This window comes from Humulus lupulus, chromosome 5 (assembly GCF_963169125.1).
Source record: "Humulus lupulus chromosome 5, drHumLupu1.1, whole genome shotgun sequence".
NCBI classification, from domain to species: Eukaryota; Viridiplantae; Streptophyta; class Magnoliopsida; order Rosales; family Cannabaceae; genus Humulus; species Humulus lupulus.
Window position 1 is genome coordinate 84,039,828 of NC_084797.1, and position 20,999 is coordinate 84,060,826.

Consider the following 20,999-nt stretch of genomic DNA (forward strand, 5'->3'; position numbering starts at 1 on the left):
GTTGTGACTTTTGAGTTATCTAGCTCTCTAGGACCGTCTCGGCACGTGCATCGCATTGATATCACCACACCCACGTGGTACAAATCACATCACATAATTATCACACTTATGCCCTCAACGGGCTAGAATTATCACATATCATAATACACATAGTCATGCATCTCAGATACTCAAATAGTCATATAACATGCTTAAAATCATAATCATGCGTCTTAATCATTAAATTCACGCATACTTCCCATTATGCCCTCCAGGCACGCTAATCAAGGCCCTTAAGCCTTATTAGCAAATTTGGGTCGTTACAGAACTATTCTAACTTTTGTTTTGTGTTGTATGTTTTTCTTCTTATTATTCTATATCATATGTATAGAGATAATTATTTTACCTTATTATTCCTAATAATAATAGTAATATAATAATAATATCATAATGATGATAGGAATTTATTTATGTAAATATCTAACTTCCCAAATTTGAAAAACTATTTTCAAATTATTAATTAATTAAATAAATAAAATGAAAACAACACTGGTACAATATCAGTATATTGATACACACATGGCACAGTCCTTGGACTATGTCATGCGTGAACTGTTATATCCCTTTTTCGGGATATTGCTTTTTTCTTTTATTTGTTTATTTAACATAAATCAATCTTCCATACAATAAGGTATTAATATTTTTAAGGAAAAGATGACAACCATATTTCAAATTTTAAATTTTAAATTCAAAATTCAAAGTGTTGATCATCATTATCATCATCTTTTAAAATTCAATAAATATAGTGGTTCGGCCCCAAAATCTGGTAACAACCTACGTCCACTTGAACTGTTATTGATATATAAATCAAAGGGGTGATCAAAGAACTAGGGTTCAATGAGTTTCACCAACCTCTGAAGAACAAGACAATATATCAAATAGAATAACACTAGTATCAGATAATTCGAAAGCCAAAAGTCCCTTCCTTGAGCTATCTTTCTCTATTTATAGGCTCAAGGAGGATTACATTAATTTGTTACAGATATTCTTTCCTAAATAATTGGATACTCGGGAAATCATGGGAGTAAATCTCGGGATTGACTAAGATCTTTATAAAATTATCATGAGATATGCGGAACCTGCGACCATACTAGTCGCATGTAAACTTCCACTGCTTTTTTACTTGCAAGGTCTTTACTGGTCGATACCCTAGCAGAACTCCGCCTGGTGTCAGCCACGTGTCCATAAATTACTTGCCACGTCATCCGTGCCTGTTTTTTGGATAACATTTGCCCCCCAAGTTTATTTATTACAAGCAATAAATAAACTTTTGAGGAAACGACCCTTCGGTTACCCCACCATACTTGTCAGAACACTTCGTGCAATCTTGGAAAAAGCAACCTACCCTTGTCTAATCACGGCTTTTCGATTCCCAAGTAACCTTTCGACGGCTATCACCCTTCCCCATGCTTCGAAAAAGGGGAAGCTGATGATTACTTCCTTTTAATGCTTACGGACAAAAATATATATATAGTCTCTTCAAAGTCTCCTTTTCCTTTTTACGCAAGCCATCACTCTTTCAAGAAACCCTAACACCAGAGCCCCTGTTTTCCTCTGAAGACCGTCCTTCGGCCTTTCAAGATTCAGTCCGTGAGCCCTTTTATGCCCAAAAAATTTCTCAAATCTCCATGATCTTCATCCTGGTAAGTTTCTGGACTCTTACGCTTTATATTTTTGCCGTGCATGCTTCTGTAGACCGACTGTTGGGTTCATTCGTTTCTGGGTTGAGATGCATGTCAAAAGGGGGTTTGATAGGTGATACTGCATTGAATGATATTTTTATTTTACTAAGGAGTTACATGTTAGTTTCATAGTTAAGATCATGACTTTAGGACGTAAAACCGAAGTAAGAATTCGATTTTTATGCTAGCTGAAAAACTAGGTTTTTCCCGCCCTAAAGGGAGTTAAAAAGGCTTTTTTTTTTAAAAAAAAACTTTTTACTTTCACTTTTGATCTGTTTCTCAAACTATTCGTGTGAAAATTTTTAGTTTTTTGTTAGAATGCTGTTGTATAAAAGCTTAACTTTTATACTCGACCAGCGTTATTCTAAAAAACTTTCAAAATTCTTCATCCTCACCTCCCCATTCTTCTGTTTGCAAAATTTAATGCCAGATTTATGGGGAGGTGAGTGGCCCATCGATGATGATCTTCTTGCCCAGCTGCTCGAAGGCGAAGAACAACCGATCGACCGAATTCACGAGATTCCATTTTCACGATCTTCCTTTAGACCTCATCCATCGCCATCTCAAATGGCCCGCTCTAAATCTCTAGGCAAGAAAAGACCTGACTCTGAAAACAGTCCAAATTCTCTTGCCCAGCCTGATTCACAGGCTAGGGTTCCCTCAACTATTGGTCGAGAAAATGCCACCCCAAACCCTCGTATCCAAGTCAGGGCCCGCCCTCGGCATCAAAACCTTCCTGATGTCGAGTGGTATCTTTCCCCCACTAGCCAAGTGACTCCTCGGATGCTTGCCAATTATCGCAGGAAGTATCCTCTTACAGGAGTCAACCTCACAATCCCAGCTGCTAACCAAAGAGCTAACCTTCCCGGAGGTGTCTATAGCGCTTGGTCTAGATATCACATAGAGGCGGGGGCTATCCTCCCTCTACATCCTTTCTATCAGGGGGTGGCCAACTATTTCGGTGTCGCCCCCTTTCAAATTACTCCAAACGGATATAGAATGCTGGTCGCACTCTATATCCTCTATAAGCTTAAAAAATGGCCAGAACGCACTCCTCATGAGGTCAATTTCCTCTTTGAGCTTAAGTCTAGCCCTCAAAAATACGGGACGGGCTTCTTCCATCTCTGTCACCAAGAGACTAGTCGAACTTTCCTGAGTGACACTACCCACATTTCCAACGTGGGGCAGTATAGTAGGGTGTACTTCCTCACGCCGGACATGACTACGAACAACCTGGCCTTCGCTCGCGGAGGTAAATGCTTTTTTCACTGATCGCTACTTTTCCTTAATAAATTCTCTTGAACCTTTCTAAAGTATACTATGCCTTTCAGGACCATGGTTACGTCCGAACCCAACACCAGACATGGTGTTGAGGTCCAACGCTCTGGCCAGGATGGCAGACGCAGAAAAAAGCGTCAAGTCCCTGGTCACCGATCAAAATCTGAGGCTATCTGGCCTCCTGGCTCCTCGCCATGAAATAAGAGGACCTGTGGTAGTAGATGCCACGGCCGAGGGGGATCCCGAGCAGCAACCCCCAGCGTCTCCTCCCTGAAGGAGGCCAACGGGGGTTATGATAAGGGAACCCACTGGCGTCCCTTCAGCAGAGAGGCCTTCTGCGCCCCAAGGAAAGGGGAAACAAAAGGCAACAGATTCTGTCATAGACCTAGATGAATCCTCAGATGAAAACGGTATTGTTATCTTGCTTTTAAATAGCTTGCCAATTCCCTGTCACTTATTTGACGGGGACGACAATTTTACGTATACTCCAAATCTAGGGCCAGACTTCTTCGTGCCAGATAGTGAGTATATGACTAATAGAGTCAGTAGTATAGCGACCAGTAGTTGTAGCTCGGGTATTAAACTTTGTGACCTCTTTTCTGTTTTACTAAGAATTTTCATCCGCCTTCATCTTACCATCTGCAATTCTTCTTTGTACGCAGAGATGGCTACTCCCAACGTTTTCGATCTGTATCAGGCTCAAGAGAAGGCAGAAGTCCCCCTGGTTCGATGAAAGACATCCAGGAGGCATAATGGCGAATCAAGCCAAGGACCCCCAGCCAAGAAGGGTCAAACTGAAGATCCTTCCAAGGATGCGCCAACGGGACAAGCTTCTGCTCAGCCTTCTGCTCCTGCTGAGAAAGAGGCTACCCCTGCTGCCAACCCTCTGCCTACGGCCCGAAGGGAGCACACCCCGCAAGCAGAGCTTCCTGGGACCAAGCTCTAGAATCGCTCCCTGCGATCAGCCAAAGATCGCCTTGCCCATATCTTGAAGCACAACCGTTGCAGGGAGGCAATGGCTGAAGCTGAGAGCATGGGGGTTGACCAGATCCTCAACAGGGCCCTTAACGAAGTGGCCAGTGTAAGTATTGTTCCTCTTGAATTTTACTTCTCCTTTAGGTAGTATAGTCTAACTTTTATTTCCCTATCTGCAGGCCATGCTGACAATAACTGCTGCTCGCACCCGTGCCCTGGCTACCATCGACCAGGCTCGGGCAAAGGCCGTCGAGGAGTTCCAGGTGAGAGCCATCGAGGAGCTTCAGGCTGCAGAAGCCAGGCACGCTGGGGAGTTGGAGGTGGTTACTCAACAGAAGGATGCTGCGGTGGCAAAGCTGGCGGAGGCTGAAGCTTCTCAGGCAGCTATGAAAAAGCAGAGGGATGAATACCAGGATTCCAGCCGAACCCAATATCATGAAGTCAAGAGGCTCAAGGAGGAGCTCCTTGCTAAGGACAAGGCCATAGCTGTTCTTGAGAGCCAGGTGGAGCAGCTAAAGCTTACCAATGCTAATAATCTAGAGAGGTACAAGAATGCGACACTTCGGTGTTTCTACGAATTTTGGAAACATAACCGGGGTGCCAATTTTAACTACCTTCCAAAAGATGCCAGGAACGCTGAGTTGGCCCGATGTAATGCTCGATTGGCTGAAGAAGAAGAAAGAGCAAGGGTTCCTGCTTCCCCAAGCATCCAGCCAGCCGCTGACACAGAGGAGGGAGGAGTTGTTGAGAATGCGACCAATCAGACTACTGAGCAAGACCCTCTTGCTCCTTAAACTTATTTCTCTCTTTTTTATTTTTCTTCAATTACACGACCCACGGGTTGTGTTGTAAAGACAATTTTTACTTTTAAATTTGCTGCATGGGCAGCAAAATTTTCCTTTTACTTTAAACAATTACATCCAAGCAGTGATGCTTGCGGTGTAAAAGAATGCCTTATGATATTATAATATTTTCTTTTTATTATAACATTTGTTCGCATGACCGAACTTAGCATAGTACTTTGGCTTGACTTAACAAAATATAAATTTTGAAAAATACTCTAAGTACCGTAGCATGCTTTCACTTATTTTGTTCATGTGTTTACATACCTTTTGGTATGCTTTGCTATCAATTGTACCTTTTATGCCCCCCAAGTGATCGAGGAGCTTTAGGTCCTTGGTCACTTGCCTTGACCACGACCTGTGCGAACATTACTGCTTGATAGTAAACATAACACTTATAATACAGCAAAACAACACACGTAATGAACAAATACTTGTAAAAATAAATTTACAAAGGTTGGCAAGAATGACGGGCTGCGCACAGTCCCTTATAATCTCGTATTAAAAATGGACTAAACATGTCTTTACGAGTGATCTTAAAAGATCTTACACTTATAAGCGATTAGCCATACATGTGGCTAACCCTTTTTCGAAACTTGTAAAAAGTGAAAATTAATACAAGCCAGTTCTTTAAAAAGGACTGTTTATTGGTAGTACTTGCACAGGTGTTCACCGTTCCAATAGCATGGAACGAGATCTCCGTTTAAGCGTGCAAGTTTGTAAGTGCCCGGATGAAGGACTTCCTCAATCTGGTATGGTCCTTCCCAGTTTGGTCCGAGCACTCCAGCACTAGGGTCGCGGGTATTCAAGAAAACTCGTCGTAGCACTAGGTCGCCGACGTTGAATTTTCTTTCTTTCACCTTTGAGTTAAAATACCGGGCGACCTTTTGCTGGTACGCAGCAACTCGAAGTTGGGCTCTTTCTCATATCTCCTCAATTGAGTCTAGGGATTCCATCATCAGTTGGTTATTCTGGCTATGGTCGTATGTAATGCGTCGATGTGAGGGAGGATCTAACTCGACAGGTAACATAGCCTCATATCCGTATGCTAAGGAAAATGGGGTATGACCTGTCGCTGTTCGATGAGAAGTTCTATACGACCAGAGGACTTTGGGCAACTGTTCTGGCCATGCTCCTTTAGCATCTTCGAGCCTTTTCTTCAGGGTGTCCTTAAGCGTTTTATTCACTGCTTCAACTTGCCAATTTTCTTGTGGATGTGCAACTGAAGAAAAACTTTTAATGATCTCGTGTCTTTCGCAAAAGTCTGTGAATAAGTCACTGTCAAACTGGGTGCCGTTGTCTGAGACAATTTTTCGAGGCAAACCATATCGGCAAACATTGTTTTTGATGACAAAGTCAAGAACTTTCTTGGTCGTTATGGTAGCAAGTGGCTCAGCTTTGACCCATTTGGTGAAGTAGTCGACTGCTACAATTGCATACTTCACCCCTCCTTTTCCCGTTGGCAGGGATCCAATCAAGTCTATACCCCATACTGTGAAAGGCCAAGGACTCTGCATCTGTTTTAACTCTGTGGGCCTCCACAGATGGTTAACAATGTGCCAGTTACGGGATCAGGCTGCAAAGGTGGCGAGCATTGGCGTGTGGGCGCTTGCTCGTTGCCACCTGGAGCTTCTCGTTGGGAATTTCCCGAGGCTCGTCTATACCTTCTCAAGTGTCCTTGTCTAATAAGGAACTCAATCTCATCCTTCAGCTGGTTGCATTCATTGGTATCATGTCCGTAGTCGTTATGATAACGACAGAACTTGGTAGTATCTCTTCTCGAAATATCCTTTCGAATGGGAGCAGGTTTCTTATAACGCACACTGGAACTCGTGGCTTGATAAACCTCTCCCCGAGACTCAATAAGGGCAGTGTAGTTAGTGAACCGAGGTTCATAACGATTACCCTTGGCTCGTTTATTGTCAAAGGTGGAAGGCTCATTGTGCGGTCGTTTCCCCCCATTCTTGCCATTGCCATTGTCGTGCCCGTTGCCTTTGCCGTGCCGTTGGGTTTTGACCCATTGGCAGCTTTGGCGGGCTCGGCTGTCCCCTTGTCCTTGCCTGGGGGCTTCCCTTCATTAGCGATGGCATCTTCGAGCTTGATATATCGATCAGCTCGATCCAAAAATTCCTGGGTAGTTATGACCCCATGTTTTCTGAGGCTGTCCCAGAGAGGCGTGCTGCGCTTAACCCCCACGGTTATGGCCATCATTTTTCCTTCGTCTCCCACTGTTTTCGCTCCAGCGCTGGACGTAGTCCTTCAGTGGTTCTCCGTCTTGCTGGCATATTTCAACCAGCTGATTTGCCTCAGTCGAGTGCACACAATCCACATAGAACTGTCCGTAAAACTCCTTTACGAACATTTCCCAGGAAACTATACTTGCAGGAGGGAATTTGAAAAATCACTCCTGTGCGGCATCAGAAAGTGTTGCAAGGAAGATCCTGCACCGAGCGTCTTTGGACACTTTCTGAATGTCCATTTGTATCTCAAACTTGTTGACGTGAGACAACGGGTCACCATACTCGTCAAAGTTCGGAAGCGTAGGCATCTTAAACTTGCTAAGAGTTTCTGCCATAGCTATCCTCTGGACGAAAGGAGTGCCCTTCCTCCTATAGTGGTCGATATAAGATGTTCTCCCCCTAACCAGTTGCTGCACTGCCTGGTTGAGGGCATCTATCTGGGCTTGCACGGCGCTAGGAATTGTCGGGGACTCTGGTGCTGGGAGGACGTACTCGTCGTGCCGCTCCCGGCGATCGTTGAGTACATCTCTTAAATCCTCGTCTCTCCTCCGCTGCTCACTAGCTCCAAGCCAGTTGAAGACGTTATTATGTCTGTGCTGCCCCCCAGCGTCCCGTCTTTCAGGTTGGTCATCCCGAGGTGGCAGGCTTCTACCTCCACCTCTTTCTTCATTCCTCCGACTGGCATTTCCTCTGCCTGAGTCGGCCTCGTAATAACCATGGCCATCTCTGAATCTTGATTGGCTATGGTGGGATCGACTGTACCCTCGGTTTCCTTCCCGGGCTGGAACCTCCTGAGCGTTAGAGGGTGGCCTACATTGGTCGGAAGGTCCCCGTGCATTATCATGCCGTGGGGGGCCTCGGACCGCAGAGCCTAACTCTGAGTTCCTCCTATTACCAGGAGGATGTTGTCCTCTGCTCGGAGGGTTTGGCTCGTCGCCCCTATGGCGTCTAGGACTGCGAGGCGGCGGCCCGGCCCTATTCTGCCTCTGCTGCGGGGGATTGCCGCAACCAACTTGGGATAGAGGCTGTGCTTCAGGGTCCCTTAGCGGGACATCTTCCTGAGGAATCAGTGGCTGCTCGGGCCTTTGTGGGCTCGAGGGTTGGATAGGCAGGCTAGGATTAGGACCCCTCTGTGGCGGCCCATTCGTAGGTTGATCAGGCTGCGAGGCAGGTGCAACCTGGTTCCTAGCCAGTTATAGGGCTGCTTTGAGGGCTGCCATGGCCTCCCTCTGGCGACGATCCATCTCCGCCTATCTTTCACTCAGCTCCAGGCGCTGCCATTCAATTTCCTATTGCTGCCACGCCATGATTTCGGCAGCACTTTCCTGGCTGGCCCTCAGATTGGCCAGTTCATCCTGCAATACCCCCAGGGTATTCTTCAGCGTCTCGGAGTCCTCATCGAATTCCAAATGTGGCTCATCCTCAGCCACGTTTGGAGGAGGAGGAGGCGGGTGAGATGGTGCAGCGCCGACCGCCTGTCCAGTTTTCTTGGTAGTTTTCACCATTGATCTTTCAACGATAATGTATCAAGCTCTCAATGAAAGCACCAGAATGTTGACCCTGATTTTGGCCAACTGACACGGAGTCAAATTTTCTTGATGCGGACAAATACGTTGAAATGAATGTGATGACAAAAACGATAAAGAACACAATAGTTTATAGTGGTTCGGCCCCAAAATCTGGTAACAACCTATGTCCACTTGAACTGTTATTGATATATAATTCAAAGGGGTGATCAAAGAACTAGGGTTCAATGAGTTTCACCAACCTCTGAAGAACAAGACAATATATCAAATAGAATAACACTAGTATCAGATAATTCGAAAGCCAAAAGTCCCTTCCTTGAGCTATCTTTCTCTATTTATAGGCTCAAGGAGGATTACATTAATTTGTTACAGATATTCTTTCCTAAATAATCGGATACTCAGGAAATCATGGGAGTAAATCTCGGGATTGACTAAGATCTTTATAAAATTATCATGAGATATGCGGAACCTGCGACCATACTGGTCGCAGGTAAACTTCCACTGCTTTTTTACTTACAAGGTCTTTACTGGTCGACACACTAGCAGAACTCCGCTTGGTGTCAGCCACGTGTCCAGAAATTACTTGCCACGTCATCCATGCCTATTTTTTGGATAACAGATTTACCAATTTTATTTTTTTCCCACTCAAATAAAATAATTAATTCCAAAAATGAATTTATATATATGAATTTTAAAAAAAAATTATATTTAAATTAACAAATATATTTTCAAAAATTAATAATTAACTCCAAACTAATTATTCAACCTCAATTATCATATAATTGCATACTTGATCCAAAGAATAAAATTCTTCATAAATCCCCAAATTACAGTTTTACCCTTGTATCAATTCTTACCTTGATATGGAGTTGATAGAGCCACCTAGGGACCTATGGACCTAATATCAAAGCTCTTTGATTAAATAATCATATTTATTAATCTCATGATTACTCCACTATAAATATGAGATTGAACTCTTGATAATTATAGACATATATTTACTGAGTACTTTATTAAACAATAAAGTATCCATTGATATAATCATTACATATTACGTTAATCCTCTATTAATGGTTCATAATTAAAAGGGAATAAAATTATCGTTTTACTCTTTTAGCTATATCTTGTTCCTAGAGTGCCATTGACTTTACTAGTGAAGTTTGTTGCACAACAGGTTTGCGACGTGGGCACTCATAACCTTTCAATTCCAAAAGTCAACCCAATAGGGAGCCATTATTCAATCTATAAGAAGGTATAGATTCCATATCTGTTAAACTACGTCCCCGACCATATACATCATTGAGTCCCCAAAACAATTGTTCTTAGCCTAATCATTCTGACAAATCTTAATGCATGAATCAAAGGATCGGATGACATATATAGGAGTTCATAACAACCTCAGGATTAAGATCATCATGTATATGATCACCGTTTGATGTATTTGATTAATACTATGAAACAGTGTTTAAACAAGTATTAAAAAATCACATCTGGTCCAGTTCTATATATCACTATATATAAAGTACATTCACTAAAGTGTCCTACAACACTAGCGACCCAAATCTAGGTCAATTGTATTCATGATACTAGCGAACCGCACTAGCAGTAATTAATCTAAAGATTTCATAACTTTATTATACTGCGAACTGTTTTAAGTTTATTATCTTAATCTCGATCCTCTCATACCAATATGAGATTAAGACCACATAGATAAACTTTGGAATTTTATGATATTTACTTAATATTATCAATATAATATCAGACATAGTCTATATATATAATAATTCAATTCAATTATTTATTTTATTTGAAACATTTGTTAACTACAATTGCTTTAAGGGCACTATTCCCAACAACTTTATGTTGGCCAAAGCGTTGACCTCAAAGGTCACCTTCCGAGAAGCTATGAATTGTCTTCGAAGTGAAGACGAAAGCTGATTCCATGAATGAATGGCTCCTGGGCTTTGTTTCTTGAACCATTCATCAATTGCTTTCATCAAGGTTATAGGGAACATATGACACTTGGCGTCTTCGGAGACGCGATGTACTGACATCAACCTATTGAACTTCGAAAGGTGGTCGATGGATCCGTACTGCCATCATAGAATATTATGGCAGGCATCTTAAAGCCTCCCTATAACAAGGCTTATACAATGTGAGGAGCACATTGCTCCCCATCCTCGTCCTTCGAGTCGAAGTAATGGCATTGTCAACTGACCATTCTGAGCATTATCCACTTCAGGCTCTCTAACTCCGCGCGGAGGGGGTCGTGATCTTGGTTGGCACTTTGTGTCGGGTTATCCCTCTTTCGGGCATTGAGACTATCCTAGAAATCTTACTAGCCCTTTCTCTCAGGTTTGCGCATTCATGTAGTCTCGTAGGTCAGGACTCAATGTTTTCATTGTTAACTGAGATGTTGATGCCGCGTTCTTGATTAACGGTGATGTTTTGCCTGTTGGCTCCTTGGCCATTGTTCCTGTGGTGATGGCGAGGTGCTCGGGGGACACCACCTCCAGGCCTCGCGCGATCCGTATTGGTGTGCCTGGGCAGAACGCCCTGGGCTCCACGGGCGCTGACGGCCTGGCGGTGTCCTCGGGCACCTAGGCCTTTACCCATACTAGCTTGCCTCGGGGCATGATTGTCTTTGGTGTTCCGACGAGCCTTATTTTGCTTGGGAGTAGGGTTGTTGTCGACCTTACCCTTTCCATGATCTTGTGGCAAAGGTGGGGCTCCAACTCTAGCTGGGTGCACGGGGAGCATGCCGATTTCCATATCAGCTAGGTGCTCGGGAAGCACACCAGCTAGGTCGATAGGTGGCACTCCAGCTGAGTGCATAGGTGGCACACCAGCTGGCTACCTAGTTGGTACTTCGCCATGGGGGTCCACTCGCAGCCCTTGGGCCACTAGAGTAGCCCTCATGGCATTATCCACTCCTGTAGGGCGACAATATCACCATCTTGGGTGTCGAGTTTCTGTTGCTAAGTGGCCACCTGATCGCAAAGTGCCACCACTTCTGGCGTCTCCTCGGCATCCATGGGCTAAGGATTTTCCTCCTCATAATACTCGTCATTTGTGCCATCGTATTCGACGTTTTCGTCGTAGTCTTCCACCATCTTAGGGAGGTCCTGCGGTGGTGGACGGCTGGTTTCTCCTCCCTCAGCTCCGGCTGGAGGGGCTGCATGGTATGGTGTGTTTCTTCGAGTGTTCACCATGACTATATTCTTCAATCTTTCTTCATGCACTCAATGAAAGTGCCAAAATGTTGACTGTCTTTTTCGCTATCAACCTAATCTGAGAGCTTAAAGAAAATAATGGAAAAGAACACAAGGATTTTACGTGTTTCAGGCTATAAAAGAGCCCTAGTCCACAAGTCTTTGGTATTTAGTGAGCTTGAAGCTTATTTGAGCAAGCTTCAATGGTGGTTCTCAGGCAGCGTATATGTTGCACTGAGTTACCGAGCTTCTCTCTCTAAAAATCTGAACCCTTTACAAGGAGATACACCAGCTCTATTTATAGAGGTTGGGGTCATTAATATTAATCATCTATCCTTAATACAAATTCCCCCATTCTGGGGTATTAGTGTCGAATTAATATATAAAGGGTTGCAATAAATGAAGATTACGAGCCAGGCAGATTGCTTAGGGCCCATTGTAGAAAGTTGCGTACCAACTTTATGGGGAACGTGCCTCTGACTGTTAGGGTGCGGCGCACATTCGCCCATGTCAGGCGACGTTGTGGGAAATGCTGATTTTCAAGGGTACGAACTTGACTCCACTAATCAAGGCAAGCAAAAAGTTTTCAGAAGATCTTCTGGTGGCCTATACCCGCAATGACTGACACCTAACATCTACTCCAGGTCCGAGGACCAGAATCCTAGACCTGGGAGATGGGCGAGTGAAGAGAGCTTCTCGGGACATGGCCTCGTACAGAGACATCCTCGCCTTGAGGACCTCGAGGCGTGGCCTCACTTGGAGACATCCATGACTTGGAGTTAGCTTGAGACATGCTTGGGACGTGGCCTCACCTGGAGACAACCTTGCCTCGAAGACAGACCTCGGGGCGTGGCCTCACTTGGAGACATCCATGACTTCGACGGTTTAGGTTTCCTCGAAGAGTTCACACTCCAAGAACCTCATGACTTGTCTTGTCGTTAATTACTCCTAATTGCCACATGTCGGGTGATGAAAACACGGACAACAACAATGAACTATTTTAAATTATTCCACTACAATTTTAATCTTCTTATACCAATACAAGATTGTAGTCACATTAATGAATTTATGAATTTTCTGATATTTATATAATATTATTCAGACAATAATATAAACACAATCAATATATGTAAAAATTCATTCATTTTATTTATTTCATAAAAATAATGTCCACTAAATATGCTTTAAGGGCACTATTCTTAACAGTTTAAACATCCAGGCGACATGTCGCAACACTGCTGGTCAACTTCCTCAAAAGTAACCTTATTAAACTCATAACAGTCAAACTTTTTGGGATGCTTAGATACCTCATTGTAATGATCCATAAAAGTCAATTATGAATGCCTATAACAAAACTCATAATTTTTACCTTAATATAAGTGAATATTATTAAGTGTTTTACAACACATTGTGTAAGCGACTTATCCATTAAATTTAACAAATCTCAACAGAATCACGAGCAATTAGGTCCCGAGCATCAATCTTAAATCAATATTCATTGATTTTGTATTGAAATCAAACACAAACAAACAAAACGTTAACGCATCGATACTGCATCGCAATATCATCACTCTAGCATCAAAATGGGTATGACATTTCATATTTTGTCTTCCTGCATCGATCTAGCACCTCATTATCGAAAAGCATTATGAAATTCATACACTTGAAATACAATCGATTTGGCATTGAAATAACATTGATCAAACATAATTACAAAAAGTCTAGTTTTTTAACCCATTATTAGCTTCAAGTAAGTCATTAATGGATTTTATTCCAATCTAGTTACTGAAAGACATTCAAATTAATATTTTAAACATGCTCATAATCATAGTTTCAATTTTAAACAAATTAATACTAAAAAGAAAAAAATAGCATGTGAAATTGTGTCAAAGATGAAGAAGGACGATGGGACCTTTCAATAGTAATGAATAAGAACGAGGAGGACCTTGGTTTGAGCAGTAGAGTGAGAGAGAGGGAGATCCCTTCAGCCTGAGTAGAAAGAAAGAAATCTGAGAAAGCAAGACAAGGAGTGGGTAAGAATAGTAATGGTGCGGATCGGGGACGTTTTTTCAATTACTATTCCCACCCCGCATAGGTTAATTATATAACCATACCTGCCCCATTAATCATTAGGGACATTGCATGTATGAACCAATAAATAATGGGGAATAACCATGGTTACCCATACCCATTGATAATAATAAAAGAAAAAGAAAAAAAACTTATTGATTAAATGAAATGATCATCAATTTAATTTTATATTTTTATAATTTAGATTCCAAAATAAAAATAATATCCTAAATATTATCAAACTTAAAATCTAATAATCATTTCTTTTAGTAATTAAAATCTAATAATTTTAAAATATCATACATTTAAATTTTTAAGTAAAATATAATAAAACATAGAAAAATTCTTTTAGTTTTTATTAATATTTCAATAATTTATTATTGTACGCCCTGAATATCAGCACGTACTTTGTTGAGGCAACTCGGGAAAAGCGAACTAACAAAAAGCCATAAGCAATACGCCACGTGTTCACCATTCATCTGGGGAAATCTGGTACGATCCCCTAGACGAATAGTTCGAACTGGTGAATCATTTAGCAGCTTATCACCTGGAACCATTGTATAAACATGGCACCAAAAGACACGAGCTAGATTTACATTAACCTCGTGGTACCTCAGAGGCCTGACATACCCGAGGGTCTTTGTAAAGTTGACCACGCAATATAAACGTCCCTATAACAGACATCACGTGTCTGTTTAATTCCCGAATTCCCAGATATGCAATTTAAACGTGCGTGATCAGACATCACGCACCTGATTAAGGCCATGCGGCCCATAACCTTTTTTTATCTAATTGATTAGACCGCACCTCAGTGTAAAATTTAGATATTAATCATCAATGTCACAAGAATGATGTGAAGGATCATGAGATCACGGGATGAGCCCAATACCTACCCAGAGATCATTCTCCTATAAATACCAGGATCCTGGGTAGTGCAAGGGGTTGGATTTTTTTTGTAATGCAAATACTCTGTAAAAATAACAAGAGAGAGAAACAGTAATAATATTGACTCGTGGACTAGGGGGATTTTAACCTCCGAACCACGTAAAAAGGAGTGATCATTTATCTCTTCATAGTTGACTTCCAGCATCCTTGAGTATTATTATTTTCTTATTATGATTTATCATTAAGCACTAATTCATCCTAGTTATTCATATAATTCACTATTGACGAAAAACCGCGTCATCAATTATATTTTTAATAATATATAAGTATAATAAAATTATATATATTTATAACATATAAAATTACATAATTAAATAAATTAATATATATATATTAGTGCGGGAATAGGGCAGATTATGATAATATCGTATCTGCATCATCCCCGTATATATATATATATATATATATAGGGCAGTTATTCTCCGGTCATTTTTCCCGCTTGAGTAGTTTTTCCCCACCCTATTCGGATCGAATAACTATAGGTACCCATAACCACGTGTTATATTGTCATCCCTGGGAGCGCGACACAAGGGAAGTATGAACGGTATTTTTGTCTATTTATTGAAGAATAGTTTTTAAATGTTTTAGTATGTGGGCGTATTTATGAAATAAGGCGTATTAGGAATCATAGAACCTTGAAAGAATTTCCCATATGAACTTGATTTTGGGCTTTAGTCCACTGAATGTACGAGACAACTAACAGGCGAACCCATTCTTATAATATTTTAATCTCGAGAGGGGAGAGAGACAGAGAGACATGAAAGGGAGAGAGGAGAGAAAAGGAGATAAAGGGTTGGTGTGGAAGCTTCCGGTGGTGAAATCCAGGCACCTGGGGAAGGTTGGTCCTGCCTTCGGCCTCGGCGCTGGCTGCGGTATTGGCTTCGGCATCGGCCTCCTCGGTGGTATATAACAAAACCCACTTGACTTTTTTTACTTTTTATCTTTCCTGGTTTGAACTCTGCTTTTTATATGCCTTTTTAATAATTGAATTACATGCTCTCTGCTGTTTTCCTTATATAGCGTGGGGCTTTTTTTTAGGTTTAATTTTCAACTTTTGGCAAAGCATGTATTCTTGTCATGATTAGTAATACATAGTTGATTACTCTGGGAAAGATTTAGTAATATGTATTCTTGTCATGTTAATTTCAAATTAGAGATCAAATTAACTTGTATTTGTTATTAAAATACACATTCTGGATTTTGCAAATTATTGAGTGCTGGGATGTAGTTGGAATTGTTTTCTTTATATAGTTGGGATTATAGGTTTATTTTTCTCTTTAGTTGCTTTAATCTTTTCTCATCATATGAGCACAGCCTGACACCTCAAAACTTGTTTGATTTCTTATTCTTAGGGTATTTTTCTATTTGGTTATATGTTTATGCAAAGTTGTTATCGGTGTTATGTAATAATTCATTAACAGCCCCCGCCCCATTTGTTGGTATAAAAAATGAATGGCATTGAGAAAATTTTACCTTCATTTCTCGTTAGTGACTTTCACCAATAAAATGTGATTGAAATTTGGAATACCAAAACATCTTAGTGACTATTCTTTTAGAGAAAGCTGTTAGTTTGTCCTATCTTTCTGCAATTGGTTCAAAAACATTTCATTATAATAAGGGGGAAGGAAATAAACATTTAGTAATGCCCGTGAGTTGTTGCTTTAAACTCTTCTACAGGTATTCCTGTTGGTATAATTACTAATAGAGATCAAATGATGGTTTCCTCTTCAGGTGCAGGTTTTGGTCCGGGAATTCCAGGCTTACAACTTGGCCTTGGCATTGGTGTTGGATGTGGGGTTGGTGTTGGATTCGGCTATGGTTTTGGGAGCGGCATAGCACAGGATGAGGACCGGAGATATTCTAGTATTGGGAATCTTAACTATGGTTCTAGAAATTTTCCTACGCAGTAAGAATATTATTAGACTATGCTTGCTTTCTTTTAGTTAGTGCTTTATTATTATTATTATTATTATTATTTGGTATGCACTGGATTGCCTTATTGGACCCTTGTTAAAAGGGGTTGTGCATATACAAGTAGAAGACGAATTTGAGCTTATATTGGTGCTTTTAGTTGGTACTTTATTCACTTGGGAATTTTTTTTCTTTCTGTTCTTTTTCTTTTCAGGGATGAGATTGGTGCACTTGTAGATGACCTTGTAGATAATACAAAGAAGCTTGTAAAGGCTACTTCAAAAGAAATAGACAAATGGAGAAGATGAATTTATTGACTGTCTTTTTTGTGGGTGACATTTCGAAAAGGAAAAAACAAATTGGGTCACAATTTAAATTTTCACTTGGGAAATAATATCTTGTAATTCGGCTGCGTAACCATGAAATGTGAAAATTTATGCCGTCTCTTGTAACAAATTGTCTTGGTAAGTTCGCCTTGTAAGGGTGTCTTTGGCGATGGGCATAGGATCTTAATATGTATGAACTTTTCTCTTATGTTCCCAATATGTGAACATATTGACGATTTTTCTAATGAAAATGTTATGTACATTGCTGAAGTGGTGACAAATTAGAATATCCATTAGCTCTGAAACATATAAATACATATATATCAAAACAAATCCCAACAACGCCTAATTGGAGTAATAAGAACGGAATATATAGACGCGACTACATAGGATTTTACCCTAGCTTGGAAATGAATGGAGGAGAGTATGATGGAGGAAGCATGGATCGGATAGGGCGTGTTATCCAGTAGAATGTGCACGTCAGCACCATCATCTGCCATATAATAGAAGCTGGCCAATCAAAGGAGGACATAGGATTGCGTGCGTCCACTTCGCACCAATGAAGAGGAATCCGACGTGGCACGTGGACATCCACGGGCTCAAGCATATAGTGTATATTGTTTCACCTCTGTGCATCCTCGTTCTCGCCTCCAGTCTCCCACACTATCGCTATTCTACAACTGACATTGTAGTATAGAGGTCTGCCAGTTCTCTCTCTCTCTTGGTGAAATGGCTTCTCTGGCAGCATCAACGGCAGCTGCCTCCCTTGGCGTGTCGGAAATGCTTGGAAACCCCCTCAACTTCAGCGGCGTGGCCAGGTCGCCTGCTCCCACTGCCTCCAGCCCTGCCACCTTCAAGACCGTCGCTCTCTTCTCCAAGAAGAAGGCCGCACCAAAGACCAAGCCCGCTGCTGTTGCTCCGGCTGATGACGAGCTCGCCAAGTGGTATGGTAAGTATGAGGAATTTCTACCAGCTATTTGCCTTTTTATATATATGTTTGTGTATATCATGTAGTTATAAATGTATGTTTTGGTTCATTTCAGGTCCTGACAGAAGAATCTTTTTGCCCGAGGGACTTCTGGACCGGTCTGAGATCCCAGAGTACTTGACAGGAGAAGTTCCTGGAGAGTAAGATATAATGTCTTACTTTCTTTCTTTCTTATTTTTTGGCTTTACAAATTGTGATATTGGTGGCTGATGGGATCGTATATGCTTTGAATGGTATTTTTCCAGCTATGGATACGACCCTTTTGGATTGAGCAAGAAGCCAGAAGACTTCAGCAAGTAAGTTGCATTTTGTGTACTTGCTAGTTCCTCTGTTTCAACTCTATGAATTAATAGATCAAGGCTTATTCATGTTGGTTTGGCTGTGCAGGTACCAAGCGTTTGAGTTGATCCATGCTCGATGGGCTATGCTTGGAGCTGCCGGGTTCATTATCCCAGAGGCCTTCAACAAATTTGGAGCCAACTGCGGTCCTGAGGCTGTCTGGTTCAAGGTTCGGATTTTAAACAAACTTAATAAATACTAAATTTTCCCTTTAAAAAAAACAAATACTGAATTTTCTTATGTTGTCACTGCTTTCTTTCTGTTCATTTTATTTTATTTTTTTAATGAAATGAGTTGAAACATTATGAATCGACGATCATCCATGTGTTAATTTGCATGAAGTCTCTGAAAAAGAAGACAAATTCGAGTATATATGCTACTTAACTTGATACTTGTTTGTGTACTAATGAATGCAGACAGGAGCTCTTCTCCTAGACGGGAACACATTGAACTACTTTGGCAAGAACATTCCCATCAATTTAGTTGTGGCCGTTGTTGCTGAGATAGTTCTCCTCGGTGGAGCTGAATACTACAGAATCACCAATGGCTTGGTATGCTACCTTACGTTCCCGAGCATATAATAATACTTAACTAGCATTAAATTAGTTTTGAAATAATCTATATGTGGATGATGTTATGAATGGACTTGTAGGACTTCGAAGACAAGCTTCACCCTGGTGGTCCATTTGATCCCTTGGGGCTGGCGAAGGATCCAGACCAGGCAGCACTTCTGAAGGTTAAAGAGATTAAGAATGGGAGACTTGCTATGTTCGCCATGCTCGGTTTCTATTTCCAAGCTTACGTAACAGGAGAAGGCCCTGTGGAGAACCTCGCTAAGCATCTCAGTGACCCTTTCAGCAACAACTTGCTTACTGTCATCGCTGGAACTGCTGAAAGAGCTCCAACCCTCTAATTTTCTTTCTGATTTTTCTCTTGTTTGTTTGTACTCACTTGTGATGGACATGTCAAAGCGCTTTGTCTCTGCTCATCTTGGAAATCAAGAAGTGTTGTTTGTTGTTTTATTTTTTATGAGCAGGTCATGTGGTGCACTCTTTATGTACTATACAAGTATTTCGACATGTACAATTGTGATTGAGACTCCGTAAATTTTATTTTAGTACGTTGTCCCTAATTTGAGAGATAAGTTTGCTCGCAATTTTACTGTCCTTGATGTTTTTGAGGACTTGCTGTCTTTTCTATTATTTAAACGATATGGTTGAATCTCCTTGAAAAGATATTACTACAAGTTCAGTGTATTTACTACAAGATCATGTATTTTATCGAAATGTTTCCAATAATGATTATTGCATACTCTCTATTTACAAATTGCAATTACTACGTTTGGCTCGAATTTGGTCAACCCATGACCAAATTGCCACTTCTTTTAATGAATTAATTGATCTTATTTTGCTTTTTGTTATTTCCAAATTATTTAAAAATATTTTCTAAATTAATAAAGCAAAAACAAAAATAAAAATGTATATTTATAAAAGAAATAGATTAAAAAAAGATTTCATCATTCTACCGTTATTCTTATTTTCTCTCTCGTTCCTATTCCCATGCCTTAGGGCTGAATCTCTGTCTATTCAATTTCTCTATGCCTTAGGTATGAAGATTCCATATAAGTGATATTTTTTTCTCTCTGTTATTCTTCACCATGCCCTAGGTCTGAAGGTTAGTTTATTCTCTTTTCCTTCTTCTTTTCTATTATCTCTCCTTAGATGGTCTACATGCAACCACCAATGGCATCACACAATAGCAACGTTAGCAGCAAGGTTTGAGGTTCAAAACCAAAAAATGTAAATGAGGAAAAAAATGTGTTTCTATCGTTGTTCAAATAGTCAAAGGATGTGATTGTTTTGATTGGTGGAACGAAGAATATTGGAGCTAAGGTAGGGATGGCGGGGTGGAGCAAGAAGAAACTTCAAGTCCATGGGATTCAAAGATGGTAAAAGGTGTAGAGAGATTAGAGGAAAAATTAGACATTGAGAAATTTATACTAATGAGTTTATTTGTATGATGTCTATGGTTGTGTTTATAATCTTGAAGTTGTAATATTATGGGTCTGTATTAGAGAGGTATGGTTTGTTTTGAGGTTTTGTATTGTGCAATACGGGCTCCCAAGTAGGGGTGCACACTGGTCAGGTTTTCGGGTTGAAAAATGGGGTACCAAACCTGCTCCGAATTTTTCAGTTTTTTGGGTAATTTCGGGTTTCGGGTGGGAATGAGCCAAAAATGGGCCTTGGTAAAAAATATTCAAAAATACCAATCTTTTGACACTTTATTATATTTTTTTTACTTTTCACATTTTTTTTTAAACTTTGTTGTTAGTTTTGTTCAATTGATTTTTTACAAATTGGGCCATGGTAATTTTTTTAGAAAGGGTAGGGGGTTATGTTTTTTTTTTTTGTCATCAAATTTGAATTAAAATAAAAAAAAAAAAAATTTAATTTGTTTGGGTTTGGGTTACACCCGAACCTGTGTATGTGTATTTACCACACCCGGACCTGACTCGAACATACACGGGTTCGGGTCTAATCTGACCCGAAATAAACGGGTTTAGTCAAAAATCGGGTTTTTGGGTTGCGGGTTGTGTGGGTTTTCAGATTTTGCAGGTCAAATGTTC

General features: G+C 40.8%; 2 protein-coding genes across 2 annotated transcripts; both read left to right on the forward strand.

Moving 5' to 3' along the window:
• Positions 1 to 15,424: 15,424 nt before the first annotated feature.
• On the forward strand, positions 15,425 to 17,316 carry LOC133777494 (protein TRIGALACTOSYLDIACYLGLYCEROL 5, chloroplastic). Its single transcript, XM_062217131.1, has 3 exons — positions 15,425 to 15,711; positions 16,541 to 16,715; positions 16,935 to 17,316. Exons 1-3 carry the CDS (start codon positions 15,567 to 15,569, stop codon positions 17,026 to 17,028), a joined length of 414 nt encoding a protein of 137 aa, XP_062073115.1. The 5' UTR covers positions 15,425 to 15,566; the 3' UTR covers positions 17,029 to 17,316.
• A 363-nt stretch (positions 17,317 to 17,679) lies between these two features.
• LOC133777493 (chlorophyll a-b binding protein CP26, chloroplastic) lies at positions 17,680 to 19,517 on the forward strand. The gene is made up of 6 exons (XM_062217130.1): positions 17,680 to 17,995; positions 18,090 to 18,174; positions 18,280 to 18,330; positions 18,422 to 18,542; positions 18,790 to 18,924; positions 19,026 to 19,517. Exons 1-6 carry the CDS (start codon positions 17,776 to 17,778, stop codon positions 19,284 to 19,286), a joined length of 873 nt encoding a protein of 290 aa, XP_062073114.1. The 5' UTR covers positions 17,680 to 17,775; the 3' UTR covers positions 19,287 to 19,517.
• The last annotated feature ends 1,482 nt before the right edge of the window (positions 19,518 to 20,999 follow it).